Genomic DNA, 18,973 nt, shown 5'->3' with positions numbered 1-18,973 from the left:
CCGAGCACTTCGTTATCAAAACGTTCGACTGTATCATAGAAGAAACAGAAGTGAAAGCTGCATTTTTTTAAATTTCGGGCCGAAACTCCAGGGCCGAGCGGTCGGTGCGAGGTCACGGATTTTCAAAGCATTTTTTCGTATCTGGGCCGCTTTGTTTCAGTAAAAGTTCTCGAAACTTTCCATATTAAGTCGTCGGCACCTTTAAAACACAATGTATAGTTCATCTTTACCGATGAAAGATTAACTAGGCCCTACTTAACACCGTCAAAATCCATGACGTCAGGACGAGCTGGCACGGGAGCTTCAAGGCGGCATCGCCATCAGTCTTTCTTGCGCGTTTTCTGGCTTACCAAGTCTCCTTTCGCGGTGTAAGTGTGGTGTTTTCAAGTGAAGCTTGTATTGCCTGACTCGAGCCGTCGGTGTGGCTGTCAACGTACGCGAAAAAACCAAGTTTTCCTCACCTGCAGCTTGCGGCCGGAAAGCCTCCTCACCCACAGCTTCTTGACAGGTTCCTGTCCTCACCCGCTCCGAGCGCGCCGTTTCTCGCCAGTTCGTCGGTGTGGCTGTCGTCGTACGCGAAAACTCCACAGTTGCAGAAAATGATGGATTGGCCTTGCGCCGGCGCTCGACAGGTTCTCCTCCTCAGCCGCAGCTGGCAGCCGGAAACCCTCCTCACCTGCATGGCGCCTTCGCGCGCGCCGTATCTCGCCAGGGCAAGGTCAGCTGCGCTATGGTTAGGCCGCGCAGGCTTCGCCTCGCCGATTAGAGCATTTCAACAAACCGGCTGAAAAACCGACTTGGCATTTGATTCTGGCAAATTTTCTCAATGCAAGAAGAGCATCATTTATGTGGCGTTTCGCGAGAGGTTGTCTACCCATAAGAAAAAGAGCCTTTGTAACAGCTCAGGCCGGGCTCAACAAAAACTGCCCATTTTGTAATGCAAAAGAAACACCTGAGCACATATTTTATGAGGGCTTGATCCCGGCAGCACTACTTGAGAGAACGAAGAATTTCTTCAAGCTGCCGGGAGTGCCATACCAAACTGTCCGTTTTTTTAAACCCACTTCCTAGGGAAGGGGTGAACCAATTTGCTCTCCAGGCATGGCTTGCGAGATGCAAAGCGACGTACACGGACAAACAGCCAGGCCTCCACGATCGAGGTACTGGCTAAGATAAGAAAGGAACTTTGGTTCCACCTGGAACGGGAGAGACGTCATTTGGGTACACTCCAATTCTCCCCAAACATGGTGCCGACCGATGATAATTTTCTCACAACAACAGGGAAAGATCGTTGTGGAGTTCCGAAGAACCTGTTCGCCAACTACGAAGGCGCTTGTAGCGCGCTCACATGCCGTGCCTTGGCACCGCGAGCCGCTCGTATGGAGTATGGAGGCTCGAAATCGTTTCGAACATGACTTCCGCCTCTAACGCAAAATCCCCTTCACCAATGCGGTGTTGGGGGCCTTGCTTGAGGCGGTTGTACGGATGATGATGGTCGGCTGAGATCTGAATTCTCACTAGCGGACAGCACTTATTTGAGCTGGCCTCTCTTCCATCTGACAAAGCAAGGAGGCAGCCTTCAAAGAACGACAACGGGAGTGGGCCCGTGAACGTGCGCGAGCTCGCCGAAGTAATCCTAAGTTTCGACAAAGCGGTAGCGAAGCGACAACGCCGGACCAATCCCTTGTGCAATGTTGGGTTGTGGTTGGTCAAGGGTTGGACATTCGGTTTGAAGGGGATTCCACAAGGGATTGGTTTACGGCTTCACAGGACAAGCTTCGCGTGCCCCCCTGCTCCCGGTGGGGGAGGGGTTTTGAATTTTTTGGTATTGTAAAGAGAGACGGGGGAATGGGCATAGAGTTAGCACTATACATACTTTTCACGTGACGTCACAGCGTCGTCTGCTAGCAGTTGTCCGCCATATTGGAGCACTGGAACATGTGCGTGTATGTTTGAGCGCGGTCTGTGCAGTCTTTCGGCGTTGATCTTGCGGTTTGCGAACTATCGCGTATTCAATGACGGCGACGGCCAGGTGGAAGGAATTCTGCCCATCATATTTTGCCGAGCTGGTGGGCCCGACGCGTGCTCGCTACGAAGCAAAAATTAACATGTGCGAGGGTGTTGATCCGTACACGTTGTGCAGCGGGACCGACACGACGACGGACGTTGACCTGCTACCGGTTACGACGCATGCTGACATTTTAAATTATTTGGTGCTGTCGACGAACCACGTATCGCTTACTGAAATGAAAGCATACAAGTCTCTTGAGGCTCAGAACTACTTCACAAGTGGCCGAGTAAGCGGCATGACAGCAATGCGGCTACACTCCAAGCGCGTCTTCGTGTTGAGCGAGGTAAGGTTACAAACATTTATAAAATATATTTGTAAATCCGTACTGCTAGAACAACGCGGTTAACATGACACCCATTTGCATTAACTCGTCCGTTAGCTGTTTATTACGGCACCGTGCGCTGCTCACTGCTCCAAATGCTCGATGTGTCCGGGAATTGTGTACGACGCAAAATACCTTATTTCGCGATTCGCTTACCTAAATACGGCCTTCTGCAACTCTGGTTAAATGTAGGCGTAAAAAGTAGAGCCCACTGCGATAGCGTTTCACTCCTTTTTTCACTGTGACAAACCAGCGTTACTCGGGCATAGTGGGCAGCAAGGTGCCACACAGAGCTTAAAATGGAAATTCTCGCTGTTCCGACAATCGGTTAAAATTAAAGAAATGTCGCTATATATATGGGCTCTGTGTACACATTTTAAGAAACAGAGCAAATGAATAGATGCATTTAATCATTCCTAAGCACGAATGAATCCATTCTACTTCAGGTCGGCCACTCCCAGCGCCTGCGAGAAGCTGCACTGAAACCTTGGATATTGGTTCACAGTGACGGAAGCATATGCACAGCACACTGTACCTGCATGGCTGGTCCAGGCGAAGCCTGCTCCCATATCGGTGCAACACGTTTTGCAATGGAGACAGCAGTGCGCATCAGAGAGTCAAAGACGTGCAAAAGAGAAATGTTTGGCTGCCCTCACATCGCTCAGGCACAGAGTACAAGAGACTCAAAGACATTGACATTGCGTCTTCGAAGAAAAAGAAAAGCCGCATGGATGCCATTCCTGAGACGCCCTTTGACAAACAGCAACAAGTTGGTACACAGGCATCACCTTTGCCACCTCCAACTGTGGAAAGCTTGCAACATATTATTCTAGTGTTGATGATGGAGGAGTCCTACCAGGAATATTTATGATCCTACCGGAGTATAGCCACAGATTTGTATAACCCAAAAGCAATGAGCCTCCCAACCTACGACAGCTGTTGTCACGAAGCTCAGTCTGAAAACCTGCCAGAACTCCACTCTCGGGCCAAAAACATGCTACCTCAACTGGCCATCACCGAAGATATGGTGCATCGTGCACAAGAAGTCTCTAGGCAGCAGTCCAAATGTTCCGCGTGGTTTAAATATCGTGTGGGACGAATCACAGTATCCGTGATGGAGAGCGTGGGTGGTACAACCATAACTCAGCCCTCAGCAAGCTTGCTGAAAAGGATATGCTATCCCGAACTGCAGCAGTTTTCAACAGCAGCCACTCTGCGGGGCATTGATCATGAAGCAGATGCGATTGCAGAATATGCAGCTGAAATGAAAAATTGCCACACTAATTTTCAGCACAACAAGACGGGTGTTTTCTTGAGCACCATGTACCCATATCTAGCAGCCAGTCCCGACAGTTCGGTAACATGCACGTGTTGTGGGAGAGGACTCGTCGAAGTTAAGTGTCCCCATTCAGCAGCTCATACCACATTAGAGCAAGCAGCTGTAAACAATGCTGACTTCTGCCTTGAGGAAGTGAATGGGAAGCTGCACCTGAAGCACAGCCACACCTATTATTACCAAATTCAAACACAGCTGGCAGTGTGCAATCTTCCGTACTGCGATTTCGTGGTATGGACACCACTATCGATGCATGTTGAGCGAATACTGCGGGACAAGGATTTTTTGACAACATCAATGCAGCAGCATTTAATTTTTTTACTAAGGCAATCTTGCCTGAGCTATTTGCAGGATATTTCGCCAAAAGGAAGAGCATAAATTCTTCAGCTAGCGCTAGTACATTCTGCTACTGTCAAGGACCAGAGCAAGGGAAAATGCTTGCATGCGACGGTAAAAACTGTAAGTACGACGGGTTTCACTATAGCTCTATTGGAATAAAGCGGGCACCCAAGCAAAAGCAATGGTTTTGCGACGACTGCACCAGCTCGGACAGCAGACAACAGTGATTCACGAGCTGCAGCCAAAATCGTGCTCTATACTTGCACAAAACATACCTCTGCATGACTGTGATATGTTTTTCTTATGTGCATAAGACGTGTGTGCATGGTGCAGTTTTTTTTACCCGGCATTCTGCTTAAGTAAAGCTGTCTTATACTCAGTGCACACGCTGGTTAAAAGAAATGCCGTCTTTAAGACATTGTACCATGTTTCTTTTCTTGTGGCATAGTCATTTGCCTTGTACATTGGGATGCTGTCATGTTTCTGAGCTTGTACTAATTAGGCACTGTAGTCATTGCATTTTAGTCTGATTTAATAGAATTTTGATTTTGTGTGTTCTCATTGTATATAATGTGCATCCAGGGATGCTACTAGGTTTCTGCTTTCATGCGCTGTAAGACTTACGATTTTATTCTAGTCTATTTATTAGATCTTTCGATTTGTGCTTTAAGTCATTTTATAACATTCATCAAAGAATACTCCTTTTTATCTTAAGTCGATTCTAAGGTTTTACATGCCCAAACAAGATATTATGAGCCATGGTCTAGTGTGGTGCATTAATTTTGACCACTCGGTGTTCTTTAACTTGCACCACAACGCATGATACATAGATGTTTTTGCATCTTGTCCCCATCTAATGCGGCCGTGGCTGGCCAGGATTCGATTTCGAAACCTCGGGCTTAGCAATGCAACACTACTACGCCACCACTGCGGGTTCTTTTATCAAATAAAGTACACAGCCTACTACTGTAATAGCTCATTGCATAAATGTATGCTATTTTTTATTATATAAAACAAATAAAACACTTTGTCATGCAATTTATTTACATGTGAACAATGCCACGATGAACATATACTTGCTTGAAAGGCACATTCTGGCTACAACATACATGTTTAGCTGCTTTGAAAAGACTTCAACTCAATAAATCACTGCGGTTGTCATTATGTGACGACCACACTTTAACACACTAGGCTCTGTTGACACAGAATGAGTGCTGATATTTACAAATAATGACCACAACATCAGCATTACAGTAACGAACATGTTAATATAGACACCCAAAATTCAAGCACACCTGGCTATTTTGATAAACTGTTAGAGTAATCATAGAATTCTGGCTGCTAGGCTTTATCACACGAAATAAGGCAACTAAATTTCAGTCACTGTGCAAATTATTTGTGACTTGCCATTCTATTCACTTAGCTGAGAACAAACAAGTCAGCCTTTTATATACATGCAAAGCCATGTGAAGACACAAAATATGTATTAATCATCTAAACTATCTTTCTGGTTTGCTGGAACTACAGATGGACAGAAGTTACAAAGAGCACAACAAACAGTAACTATTTTGTCCAGGGATGGAATTGGGTCATCCTGCCGACGTGCAACAAAATTGGTTGAACAGCCTTCATAATAATGAACTTGTTTCGCACAAGGCCAATTACTCGTTCCACATGGATACGGACACTAGCAAGCTTTCTGGTGTTGTGAATCTCTAAAGCTGTCAGCTGATTTCTTCCTTTCGTGAAGGCAGGTACATGCAACCGTACACAGTAGCAACCAAGAGTATCTGCAATGTCAAACCCACGATCTGCCAACACATCACCCTGCGTCAACATATCGAGCATACCACAGTTCTCTGTGATGCGTTTGTCACTACATCTGCCACCCCACCCCTCAAAAATGTAGGTTATGACACCCTGAGGGCTGACTCCAATTAAATACTTTGCTGTATCGCTGGCTTTGTACTGCGACCAAGTCTCGCTACGTGGCTCTAGGGATGATGGCCGCTCAATTTTAACTTCAAAACAGACAATAATCACGGCAACTTTAGTGCCAAACGAGTCAACAAAAGCTTGTGGCATGGTCTTCTGTATGCAATTCCTCGACGGCCAAAAAATCTGAGACTTCAGCCTCCAGAAGGCAGCATTCAACCATTTATCAAAAATTCGGCTGACCGTGGAATCAGATAAACCTGTAACCAAGGTCTTGCAGTGGAAAATTGCACTTCAATTTCATTAAGAACACAATGAACTCTTGAAATTTGGAGAGGCCATTTCGCTGTATGTGCTGAACAACAGACTCAATCTGAAAAACTGCAAGGAGCCTTACAAAACTAGACAAGCCCATGTAGAAGGCAACTTTGCCAGGGTCATCTCTGAGGGAAGCCTCCGTCACTTCAAGTTTTCTTTTTTGTTCCTTCACCTCCCGCAGCTATGCCAGCCTCCTCCTGTCCTCCTCCAATGTGTTAATGTACGCCATGGTGACTTGAGTTTGTACAGCAGCTTCTGTAAAATAAATAAATAAATAAATAAAATTTGGGGGCATGAAAACCCAGTTAAGAGGTGCTGCTATTTACTGGATTCAAGAGGTAGTTTGTGAGCAAACAAACCTGTAATTGAAGTGGTCTCGCCGGGACATTCAGCAGGCGTCTCTTGCTCAGAGTGCTCATTTGCACCGCACATTCCAGGCAAAGGGTGGTCATCGCTGTGGTCGCCGCTGCGGTCACCGCTTTTTAGATGCGAAGCAGCCACGGTGGAAGAATATTAAGGTGTTGACACTGCGCGCGAGCGAGCGTCCAGATTATGTGCGGCCGCGCGCGGGCGCACCGAGTAGCTCTGCGGCGAGCAGATAGATGGCGCCGCGGCCAGCGGTCCCAGCTTAGCGGCGCCGGCGGCTTGGCATTCCTGTGCCTCCGCTAAATTTTCGTTCTTAGTGGCGCCAGTAAAACTCAAGCGCGAAGGAAATTCGTTATTTCAGATTAAGGTGATAAATGTACCAGGCTGAATGCTTTGCTAACATGAATGTATATTGTGCAGGGTGTGAATGACGTGAACATGGATCGATCGGGCAGCACTCAACGCCCACTCACATTCCGCTCGCGCGCACATTTTGTTGCGGCCGATCTAGTCATGCATACAAGCATAAAAAAATTAAAGCGTAAGCCTTCGTGCTACCCCTCGATCAGAAGAAAATAGTGACTGCACCGGAAAATTCAAACTCAGAAAACCGTTCAAGCATCGTCACGCGAATGCAGTGTGGGCGCGATATAATTTAAGAAATGAAACGGCGCAAGCTTGCGATATACAATTCACTAGAGCAAAGTGGGTGTTCATGGCTAGAACCTATGATGAGAAAGCACATAGCTATGTAAAGAAATTTTTCAAAAGATAATTTATCAAGCGGGACGAAGACAGGCGTTTTATCTTGGATGACAATATCACTAATACAGGTTACTTGTGAAAATCTTTTTTATTTCAATTCCACTTAACATGGACTGTGTATATTATTCATTTGGCTTTCGTCGTTTGGGGAGCGAGTGACTCTTGCAGGATCTAAGAGGTGACTTGTTTTTTTCTTAAATTGCATATGATAATGTGCCAATGTAAGCGTATTTGACAATGCATGCTACAGCCTGTCCACAAATACACTTATACCCAGCACACAATAATCTCAGACTTTTATTTTTTATTTTGCAAAGACAGAATAATAAAAAAAATTGTGCACGAAGCAGTTCGATAATTTTAATAGAGGATAGCCTTCCAAGAAGCTTACGCTCTCATAAACTCTCACAATGCAAAAATGTTGAATAAAAACATGCAAGCGTGTAATATACACCACACGCGCATTGTAAAAAACAATCAGTATCCAGGATGGCACAAATTTGAAAATCAGGCACACATCTTCACAGAAAACAGTATTATACAGGGTGCACAAAGATTTAAAAACATGTAAATGTCACGTAGCTGAACAGAACCACGGTAATGTTGTTTTCCGTCCCTTGGAGATACTGAGATTATTTTTTACATTCGGCCTAATTACATGATTAGTCTTAATTAATTAATCAACTTCTCTCACATATTATAATTATATTAAAAGTTTCAATCAGAAAATTGGAGAGCAACAAGAAAGACTCCCGATACAGCTTTCTATTACTCAATACACGCTACGTAGAAGTATTTTTCCGAGCGTGAAAGAAGCCCACGAATACACGCAAAGTGCCTCGAGGCAATTTTGAGTCTATTCGCGGGTTTCTTTCACGCTCGGAAAACACTTTTATGTATCACGTCTTGAGCACCAGAAAGCTATATCGGGAACTTTCATGTTGCTGTGCAATTCTCTCGTTCACACTTTTTTATCTAATTATTGCATTAGAAAAGTTGATTAATCAGTTATGAAAATAATTATCTAATAAGGCGGAATGCAAAAAATAATCTGAGTATCTCCAAGAGACGACAGACAACCTTGCCTTGCTTCTGTGCAGCTATGTGACATTTTCATATTTTTAAATCTTGGTGCATGATAGTTAACACACCCAGTATATATCTTATACAAGGAGCAAAATTTGCACAGACTGTTGTGGCACACAGCAGTTTTTGTGGCACACAGGAGGTTCTCTCTTCCGCAGCGGCTTTCGAGGTTTATTTGACCGTGTGAGGTTCTTTGGACAGTTCGGAAATAAGGTGGGAACTGTATTTGCAGACAGAACAGGGCTCTTTGGCGCGTCAAGTAGCACCATTTTATCGAGCTCCGCGTAATATGCCGTCGATATCATATCCTCTGAAAATGCTTGGTGTAGAAATGGTCAGTAGGCATTAGAGTTCGGTCTGCCCTCAGATTTACATGGCGCCACTGCTCTAGACGACCGCTGTCGGACGGCGCTTTGAATAGAGGCACACAGGTTCGGTATCCAGAATTGCAGTTCGTGACGAAGCACTTTCTACCCATTTCAAACTCTCAGCAGGCCGCTTCAACCTTGGTCGAGGGCCCGTGGCGACAATACACAAGCACAAGATGATGAAAGGCGCATGAACAAAAAGTGTGCCTTCAAAACAGCACGGCCGCACATGCAAACACAAAGCGCACAAAGACAGCGAAGCACGCGCCTTCCCGCCTAGGCTGGGACCGCATACCGCAGCGCCCTCTACGACGGCGCCGAACCAGCTGCAACCAAGCCGAACATAATCTGGACGCGAGCGAGCGGCGCTTTCGCGCGCGTTGGGGGGAGAGTGTCAGCACCTCTCCTTATTATTGCGATAGCAATTATATGGACACTTCAACCGGATTTCTGCCGTCGGCGTCGCCGTCGTCGTCGCCGTGAGGTTCCCTATAGATAAAAATCTTCGCCGCGTGCCGTATGCGCTAGCGGAAGCGTGCGGGGACGCGCGCTATCACGGAGAGCGAACGCACTCAATCTCCCACGCGCAAGCAAGGAAGCGGGAAGCCAGCGCCGGAGGGAGCGGGAGGGGGGGGGCGCACTTCCACTCTGCCAACAACCGCGCTCGTCGCTCGCTCGCACCGTCACTTATCTCCACACGGCTCTGACCTTTATGCGCCGTGCATTCGCCGCTCAGTTTCCGTTGAAGCGATCGACCGCACGTACCTTCGCCGCTGCGGCGTATGCGCTTGCTGCCACTGTTTTGACGGTCGTTGTCGGCAGTCATTCAGTGTGATCTATTCATGTTTGTTTGTGCGCGCTCACACCACGCTTTTTCATTCAGTTAGTAATAGTCGGGCCACATTTTCCAACGCACGCTACACATGCAATGCTGCCCGGATCGGCAGTGCAGCGCTACAGGTGTGTCCCTTCGCACGCGCTGCCCATGGGAAGCGCTTCTCATCAACACCACCGTTTCACACGCGCCTTCTCGTGGTCATCGAGTCTCTCTTCATGTCGGTCTACTTACGCCGCAGCACACCTGCTTACTTAATCAGCTCATGTTTACTACAATTCATATTGCTACCAAAGCCGCTCACCTTACTTCGTATGACATTGCTGTGTTGCTATCGCATTCATTGCTTCGCCCTTAGGGCGAAACTGTGACATTTTTTTCTTACACCGTGGAAGCAGCTGATGGTCGGGGCTATGTCACTCCCTCCCTCCCTCCGCCGGGCGGCGTCCACACCCCTACTGCGCATGCGCATCTTCCGGAAGCCGGCTTCCGCTTCCGGAGAACGCTTCCGGCGTTTTGCCCGAATGATCCGCCGGTGCTTCACCCACTCATTATCATTCACTTCGTCCTCTCATTCTCCTCCCACAACGCCGCGATGAGTGCCACGGGCAGCGTCAACACCAGTGTCAGCGCCGTGGTCAGCGCCGCGGAGAACAGGTGTCGAGCCGCTGCCACGAAACGGCAGCGGCGACAGGCCGATCTGAAAGCTAATGGGAACTTGAGTCGACCCCATGGCTGCTTCGCATACTACTCAGGGTTCCCCTACGGGAAGATGGTGTAATTTTTTCAACTGCCGATCCTTGGCGCGCTTGTATCGAGCCGTAGACTTAACGCCCGGTCCCGCACCGTTGCTGTAACCTAAGCGTTGGCTCGGCGCCCAGTCCGGGTTGGTGCAATCCATGAGACTCGCTGGCTGCCCTGCAAATTATGAAACATCAGCGAACTTGCAGCAAACGAGCCGCAGTCTCTCCGATTCGGTAAAACCTGGCGCGCCGCTGCGTCTCGGATTGCAAATCTAGCGTATGAACAGTATTGTTACAAGCTGCCATGAACAGCGTAAAATTACAGAAGGCACTCAGAATCACGTTCTAGCCCGATGCAGATAACATTTTTCGATCGCGATCTAGTATGGTGGCTGCAACACACTTCACAAACAATGCTCATAGAGCTGGGTAAACTCAGTATGACGGCACAGACAATAAACTTTTAGCTCGACGGAGCTCGTGCAGCAGCAACCGATCCGGAACGGGCTCGAACGCGACCCGAAGTGCTCCTTTGTCAGGGTTCTGTAAACACCGCGACCGGTGCGTTAGACGATTGTAAACGCTAGCTAATTTTTTAGTATTAACTGTGTTGCTTACCTGAACTGAAATGGCGACCGCACACACGGACGTAATCCAGGTTCTTCACATCTTTCCTGTTTATCCGAGCGAGCCACAGACGCCGATGCTCCTCCGACAACACTTTCGTGCGTTCGCATTGCCGAGTTATCACTTTCGGCAAGCAGTACAGCCCGGTTCCTGGCTCCATGTTAGTTTTCTGTGCGGCAGACTTGCTCCTCGCACTGCAGCCGATCATGGCACACATCGGCATTGCGACGCTGTACCGTCAGAACACGTACAAGAAAGTATCGCACCCGGCACACGCAGCAAAGGCCGTCGCCACGCCTATTCTAGTACACTCTAGCCACGCCAGGGCCGGTATTTTGTAGCGATGACTTTAAAGTAATAATGCCTTTTCGCGCTTATCGCGCTTTGTCAGTGGTCAGAGCGACGGTCCGCTCGCGTTATCAATGGGATCAGCCGGCCGTGAGCGGTGGATGATAAGACTATTCTAAAATAAGTCATAAGGCATCGCTACAAAATCGCGGCCCAGATAGTACTCCGTAATGGCGGCCACCTATCCCATACGCCCCGGATGTGACAATTTGGTGACATAATTTTTTTATTTTTAGTACCCCTTTAGATTATCGATAACGATGCAGCGCGGTAGCGTGATTTTGCTATTGTTGTAGACGAGCTATTGTTCGTTAAATTAATATATTAGCACGCATTTCTTTTTATTGAAGCATGCGCCTAGGTGTCGAACGCCTTTTATTAAGCACAAAATAAATTGCCGAGTCGTTAGACATGGTGGTCGGCGCCTGAAAGCGTTGTTTAATTTTTTTTTCTGCAACTAAGCACCTTTTATTACCTTTGGAACGTTAGGTTCAATGTCGGTAACAATATTTCTAACTCTTTTGACACATTCTCTCGTGCCAGACCACATAGGCTGATCAGTTCAACACTTCAGTGACCTAATAACTCTTGTTGCAGTAAAAATACGATTCATCGCACGCTCAAATCGGATGAGCAAGAGCGCGAGTTTTGATATTCCCGCCTTTCAATTGACAGTCGTGCACTTCTGAAGTCAATCGGTAGGTGGTAGGCAATACCACACCCATACTTCGGATCTTTTACCACAATGGGGGCTTCAACTCTTGGTGCCATTCCTTCCTCCATGCTTGGTGCTTTCACGATTGCAAAATAAAATATAACGCACCATTTTTAGCGTGTCAATGATTACAACTTCTTAGGACGGTAACTCCCCACATCTTCCTACTCGTACGAGTGCTTCAATCGAGCAACTTATCGTTCATTTGTCCAGTTCTTGCTGTGTTGGGTTGTTTCTCTTGGCAACTTATCGCGGCTCGCAGGCTGTCAGCGGAAAACGAAAACACGCGCCATATGGTCTGACGACGCTCGAAATCCTTTGCAGCTTAGGCGATTAAAGGTCAATCGGCTCCTTCGTGATCACTGATTCGCAATGAACAAGGCTGAAGAGAAGGATTTGGTCAGGCTGAAAACCGCCGAGGCAACGGCATGCATTCACCTTCATGGTATGTCATTTGTGTTGTGCTTAAAGCCGAAACTGCTGTGTGCTATGTTTACGGGACGACATTTCTTCTTTTCTTTACTGTCCTCGTAACAGGCGCTACGCTGATATCATGGGTTTACAAGAACAAGGAGCTGATATTCGTGAGGTAGGTGGGAGCGCGACGCTTGTACGTTTCGATGTGTGCCACGATTACCGTAATAATGGTCTACTCTTCCATTAATTCAGATGCTCGTTGCGTGTGTGCCCGCTTCTATGCTGCGTAACCTTGGAGATGGGCGCTGAGGCAGAAACTATGCACTGCTGGCCGGCAGAATGAGGAGTGTGTGTCTGCTTCGTTAATTCAGGTCAAGGTATTCATGGACTTCGCGTTTTAGATATGCCGGAGGGCTGTATGATTCATTTTACGTTGGGATTTGCACGGAAGCGGAGAACAAATTGTGAACGAAAGACAAAAATGGGTAACGGGAAGAAAGTAGAACTTTGGGAACGCTACAAGACTCGCAATAGAAAGCAAACGACATGACTAGCTTAATGACAAAGGAAAAGAAGTGTGGTGGTTCAGTAGCCTTAGTCATATTTATAAGAATAATTGCCACTAAATAAAAACAAATTATTACCTCTACACGCTTAAGATAAACAGCTTGCCAATACATTGTCCTTTTAATTTTTTTTGGTGTAGTGTGAAGATGTTGCTGGTATTACAGTCAGGTGTAAAAACCCAATCCTGTGTTATATGGTATGAAGCAGTGTTACATGTAAATTCTATAGGTCGGTTGTGATGCACTGTTTTTCTGAAGAAAACGTTCCGAGCTTATTGCTGCATCTATGACAGCGGGATATAAGGGAATTCGATCGGTATCTGTAAACATTGCAGAACGCAGTGATTATAAGAAAACGGCTGTAAGTCACATGCTTGCTGCGAGGATGCCATCGATCATGTTCAGTGATAGATAAGCACTGCGAAGCTGCCTGTAGATCATGCCTTTGTGTTGAAGCATCAACCAACGGCAGATGTATTTGAAAGAGGAATCTAAATAACTCACTCTGCTCAACTAGCATTGCCCCTTTTGCTTCTACTGCAGACATTCAGCCAGGTTATCTACAAGAACAGGGTTTGTTGTGTATGCAAGGAGCAGCTGCTGTAATGGGCTCGACATGTGTTTGTGTTCCAGGTAGCAGTAATAACACGATTGTCTAGTAGCTTGGTGTCACAAGCATTTCATGGCTGCTTTGGCTGCTAAAGTTGCTTACATAGAAAAGTTTTAGTTCTGCAACTGCTTGAAATCTTTTGAAATCAACGTCAGATATCACATTGGTACTGTAAAACTACATAAGTAGTCGGACTTTGCCTAAACGGTTATGTTTTGCCATAACAGTAGCATGTGCTTGTCTAGGATTGATATTTCTGAAATGAGACTGCGACTTTGGTGAGTTGGTACTATTTCATAGCACATGCAAATCAGCACACAGAAAAAGAACAAAAACAAAAGGCTAGATAAGACAACACAGAAGTGTTGAGCTCTCAGCTGGAGGATTCATTGGTGCAGTAACATATATTAACATGCATAAAATATGATACACATGCCATGACCTGAACAGTGCCATTCAGTGCATACAAACTTCAGAAAATGTCATTCGGAGGAACCGCAATTTTTCGTGCAGTTCAATTGCTGTTTGGCTTGCACGCTTTTTTTTTGCATTCTACAAGTGTGAAAATATTTTACTACTTCTTGGGAAGTCCGATATTCATGGCCTCTCATTCTGTTCTTGGAGAGTGGTGAGCAACCTTACAATGTGCACTGCAAGGCTAGATTAATAGGAGCCTCATTTTTGGTGGATGCACTGTGCCCTCTTAACCGTACCCTAACATTTTGTCCCACTAGTCCTCCATAGGTTGTGGCGCAGCTCAAGGGAATTTCGTACACTTGGGCACGCTCCTAAGCACAATTTCTTGCACATGCCTGATGCCATGTTTGTCTTAAGTTGCGTCGCGTGGTTTCGTAATCCAGTGGTTCATGATGGCAAATATCCTACTCGGCGTCTTGTTGCAGAATAGGCAATATTGATGCCATATTGCTGCCCAATGTTCTTCAGGCCATGCACTATCTTGTGCTCATATGGAATTATCACAAGCAGTCAAGCCTGGATGCAACAAACACCTGCATTGCACAATATGTGCTCACTATATCAAACGTTCGTTATAGTTGGACTTGCGCTCAGAACTATCGAAGCAGAACTGAACCGGATGTACAAAAGACATTTTGTTTCCAAAAATGGTGCATGCTATGTTTACTGGCAGAAATTGGTGATTGAGTGCCGTTTAAGTAGTTTGCACCCGACACTGGTGCCCTACAAGTTTCTCAAGCTGTTGACGGGGTTATAGACAAGGCATTTTGGCACATACAAAATTCTTGAGCAAGCTGTAAAGCTTAAGGCACGCAATGTAAAGATCACTGGGGTCAATCTTTGGCTGGTTGAAATGCAGCCACACTGCGTTTCGTTACGTTTGTTGCAACCATACCATGTTGGGTACTGGGCCGTTCTCTCATAACTTCTTGCGAAACATTTTGGTTGTTGAGAAAGTGTTCGTAGTAGCTGAAAGTTTGCTCTAAGTGTCGTCATGATGTGTGTGGGTTTGACTGTATCTGACTTACTTTATTATAGAACTTCTGCTGGTCTGCTATTCCATGCATTCCATGCTTACTTAGTCATACCAATGCTTCACATAGTGATGCATTAACAGAAATTGGGCATCTGGCTTCATGAGACGTTTAACCTGTTGTAAAATAACTTTTCAGCAAGGTTGCATGGGCACACACCTTTCTTGTTTCATATGCTTAGCTCTACAGGGCAGCGCCACATTTTTATCTTTGAATGGTCGCATCTAAAACGTGAAGTTGCTTGCTGGCCTCGGATTGTAATGTCCAGCGCATCTGAAACCATCCATAATTTAGCTATTAAATCCAAAAACTATATTGTGTGCCAAGGTCATTTCATATGTAGAGCATAGGCCCATTCCTTTTTACTGCAGCACACTCATGATTTCTGTTGTATCTCTAGAGACTTGTGATTGAGGCACAAAAATCATGTAGTCATTGACAAATTTAAATATGAAGGTAATGCATAATTCAAGCTCATGTTCATAGAAAAAAGCAACATATTGGTTAAATTTTCCACTGAGTTGCTGGTGCCCTATATTAAATCCTCTTTGTTATCTGGTAAGAAAAAGTGTTTCTTCAAAAGACCTACAGGATGCGAGCAGCCCCTGCACTTGGCAATATTTTTCTTGGAAATGTTAACAGAAGTGTTCACGCCAAGTCAGGCAGACAAAATAAAAGGTATATTCAGATTTTCCAATGACTATTTGCTTTTTGTGCTTAAAGGCTCTCTTGATACAACAAATGTCATGAGAGTGTTTCCGCACAAAGGCATTGGGCTATGTTTTAAGCATGACTCGCACTCGGGACGTAAAATAGTGTTAGCATGAACTCACTTGTGGAGAGGAAGAATGATGTGCTGATTATACTGAAAGAAAAGCGAGACTTACCCGTCTGCAATGTTGGTGTGACAAACCATGGTACAGGCATAATTTAGTGAAATTGTGCAGGAGGTGCACTGTGCATGGATAAGAAAGAGAACATCGGATTTGTACTTAGAGTTGGGAATTTTTCTTGTTCCTGCTCGAGAATAAAAAGTTTGATGAGGGAAATTCTGCATCGTCTTTCCAGTAATCTCGACTTGAACAGTAATTAAGCGTTCCCTTTCATCTTTGTACTGTGTGTGCATGCCTGTGTTAGTAAGGAGTCCTTGAAGTGCAAGTGGCTTTATTAGCTGTGCTTTATACGGGGAAGGTTTATGGAATGTCATAGCTGAAGTCCCTTTGCAATGGACTGCATTGGAAGGAACAGGCATTTTGTTTTTCCTGTACTATACTAATGTGGAACAAAAGCCATTAAATGGAAGGTTGGCTGCTACCTGAAAGTGGCATGAATATACAAGAAATGGAATTGTTTTACAGGTTTTGTATGTCAACTTTTCATTTCTTTTTACTCTGCCTTGTCTTTGCTGATGTCATCAGAATTTATAGAGGACCTATATGCGTGCTTCTTAAAGGCAGCTTTATCATTTCTGTTTCCAGTGAGAAAGCCATCTTCGACAACAAAAAGGCTATCAGAGGGGGAATTCCCTTTGTTTTTCGTAAGTCCTTGCGTCCTTGTTTTTCTTTTCCTCTGTATACATTCAAGTTTTTGTGTTGAGCAATGCACTCCTGTTAAGGTCAGACGATTAAAGGCTTCACCTCCTGTCTATTGTTCTTACGCAGCCACGACGGCAGCAGTCTCGTACATTTACTTTAATTATAAATCGTAAATCTTGTGTTTCTTCTAATTCTCAGAGTCGCTGTGTGCCTGTGCTGTTGACCTAAATGCACGTGTTATCGCATAGGGAATGCTGGATGATAACATTGTGCATGCCATGTTACAGAGATCTTCCTATTCTGCAGGTAATTTGCACATTTGTCATGCACTAAGCTTGCGTTTGAAATAAAAACATCTGCAGCATGGCCCCTAGCACTACTGTCTATTTTTTTCTTTTCTTTATCACATCGGGCTCCTCTCAAACCGTGACACTTATTGGTATAACCTTCGCACCAGTTTTTGTGAACACTGCATAATGTATGTGCATTTCTTCAAAATTTATTTATTGATACCTTAATGGTACGTACACACTAGCGGCAAAACGCAGCTGCGGCAGGGCGGCCAGACCAACCAGCGGCGCGCCGCTGCGGCAGACACGTGACAGCATAGACTCCTCTGCCCTTCTCGAACTATCCGTCAACTCTGTCCGGGAGCCGACGCATGCGGATGATAGTGCGAAACAAGTTTCTGGCTAACACTGGACGCGAGTACGAAACAAGTGGTCGGGCGGGTCCGCATGGATACCAGTTTCCTGAGCGCACGTCACGGAAGCAGACCACTCTCATTGGTCTCCTTCATCTGCACATGGCAAACTACAAAAAATTTATCCAGGAGCGATCCCTCCTCCGGCAAGAAAAACCGGTTTCGCGGCACACGTCTTGCCGGCGGCGGCGTGCCGCGGCATTTTGCTGCTAGTGTGTACGTGCCATAAGGGTCCCAATAGGACATAACATGACGGGTGTTCACGAAGAAGTGGAAATGATGATGATGACATTACAAAGCTGAGTCAAAACACTCGATGGCCGATGTACACTCGATGGAAGTGCTCTGTAATGCAGATAAGTGCAGCTTGCCTCGGAAGGCCATTCCAGTCTCGTTTAGTTCGGACAAACAATGACTGCAGGAACATAGTGGTGCGGGTTCGTGGTGGGATTACTGATTTCGGATGGCCTATTCAGCGAACACGAGCGAGCTGGATCAACTGGCTGACACGCGATGTGGAATGAAAAAAACCTGTGATAAAGGCTGAGGCGAGAGATGCGATGACAAGAGGGAAGAGGCGATAGCTATAGTTAAGATTTTAGTGAAGAAATGCTAGTGTGGTACGAGTAATCTGAAACAATGAATCTAGCAGCACGTTTCTGAATGAATTTGAGAACTTTAGTGGTATTAGATTGGTATGTATATCAGTATATAGTGCATAGTTCATCAGCGTGTACGTTACCTTGCTCTCTCTGCTTTGGTCTTTTTAACCTTTCTTTTTCCAGTTTATTATTATGTGAGGCTAATGTCCTGTCAGCTACGTATGTTTTACCTTTTCGGTATGCCTTGTGATTATTTATTTTTATTTGCTTCCTTTGAGCTATACCCCAGTCAGATGGGCAAATTTCGAGCAAGCGCGTTTCGCCGTTGGTGCCACTCACAGGCTGTCAGACGAAAAGGTTTAGTGTGACACTTGCTGGCGCGTTCACTTGCCAGCAAGTGTGTTCGAAGAACTCACTTCGCTGCGTTGAAGTGTGTAGCCTCGATAGTAGTGCTTCAAGAATATATAAATAAATAAATGCTCAAGGCAAAGTCGGCACTAATTCTAAGACCACTTTTTTGTGATTTGAAATATTATGAGCGTCTTTCTGACAGCAGTGAAGCCAAAACAAGCGTGAATTGCTCATTTTCAGCAGATTACGCCCTTTTGAACCTGTGGATTTTGGATATGTTTCTTGCTTATATTGGCTCAAAACAAATATACATGTTAATGGGGTTACAGTATTTCTATTTCTGATGGCGGAGATTCTTGCACGTGAGCATTTATTTTTATAGTGAAACAGTAACCATTTCTCAAACTGAAAATCCTGAGAATCATAACCCCCCTATTGGCTTCTTGGATCGTCATTATCATCAATCCAGGATGACGCTTTGTTTTTCCATCTAGCGTGACACTG

General features: G+C 45.6%; 1 protein-coding gene across 1 annotated transcript in view; it reads left to right on the top strand.

Moving 5' to 3' along the window:
* Positions 1 to 12,410: 12,410 nt before the first annotated feature.
* LOC119458370 (uncharacterized) overlaps positions 12,411 to 18,973 on the top strand; it is a 60,798-nt gene continuing 54,235 nt past the window's right edge. The window contains exons 1-3 of the mRNA XM_037720202.2: positions 12,411 to 12,619; positions 12,712 to 12,763; positions 16,757 to 16,815. Coding sequence (XP_037576130.1) covers positions 12,547 to 12,619; positions 12,712 to 12,763; positions 16,757 to 16,815 — 184 coding nt within the window. The 5' untranslated portion in view covers positions 12,411 to 12,546. The remainder of the gene's footprint in view (positions 12,620 to 12,711; positions 12,764 to 16,756; positions 16,816 to 18,973) is intronic.

Source organism: Dermacentor silvarum, chromosome 7 (assembly GCF_013339745.2).
Source record: "Dermacentor silvarum isolate Dsil-2018 chromosome 7, BIME_Dsil_1.4, whole genome shotgun sequence".
Taxonomy (NCBI): domain Eukaryota; kingdom Metazoa; phylum Arthropoda; class Arachnida; order Ixodida; family Ixodidae; genus Dermacentor; species Dermacentor silvarum.
Note: the sequence above shows the minus strand (reverse complement) of the source record. Positions and strands in the feature narration are given on the sequence as shown.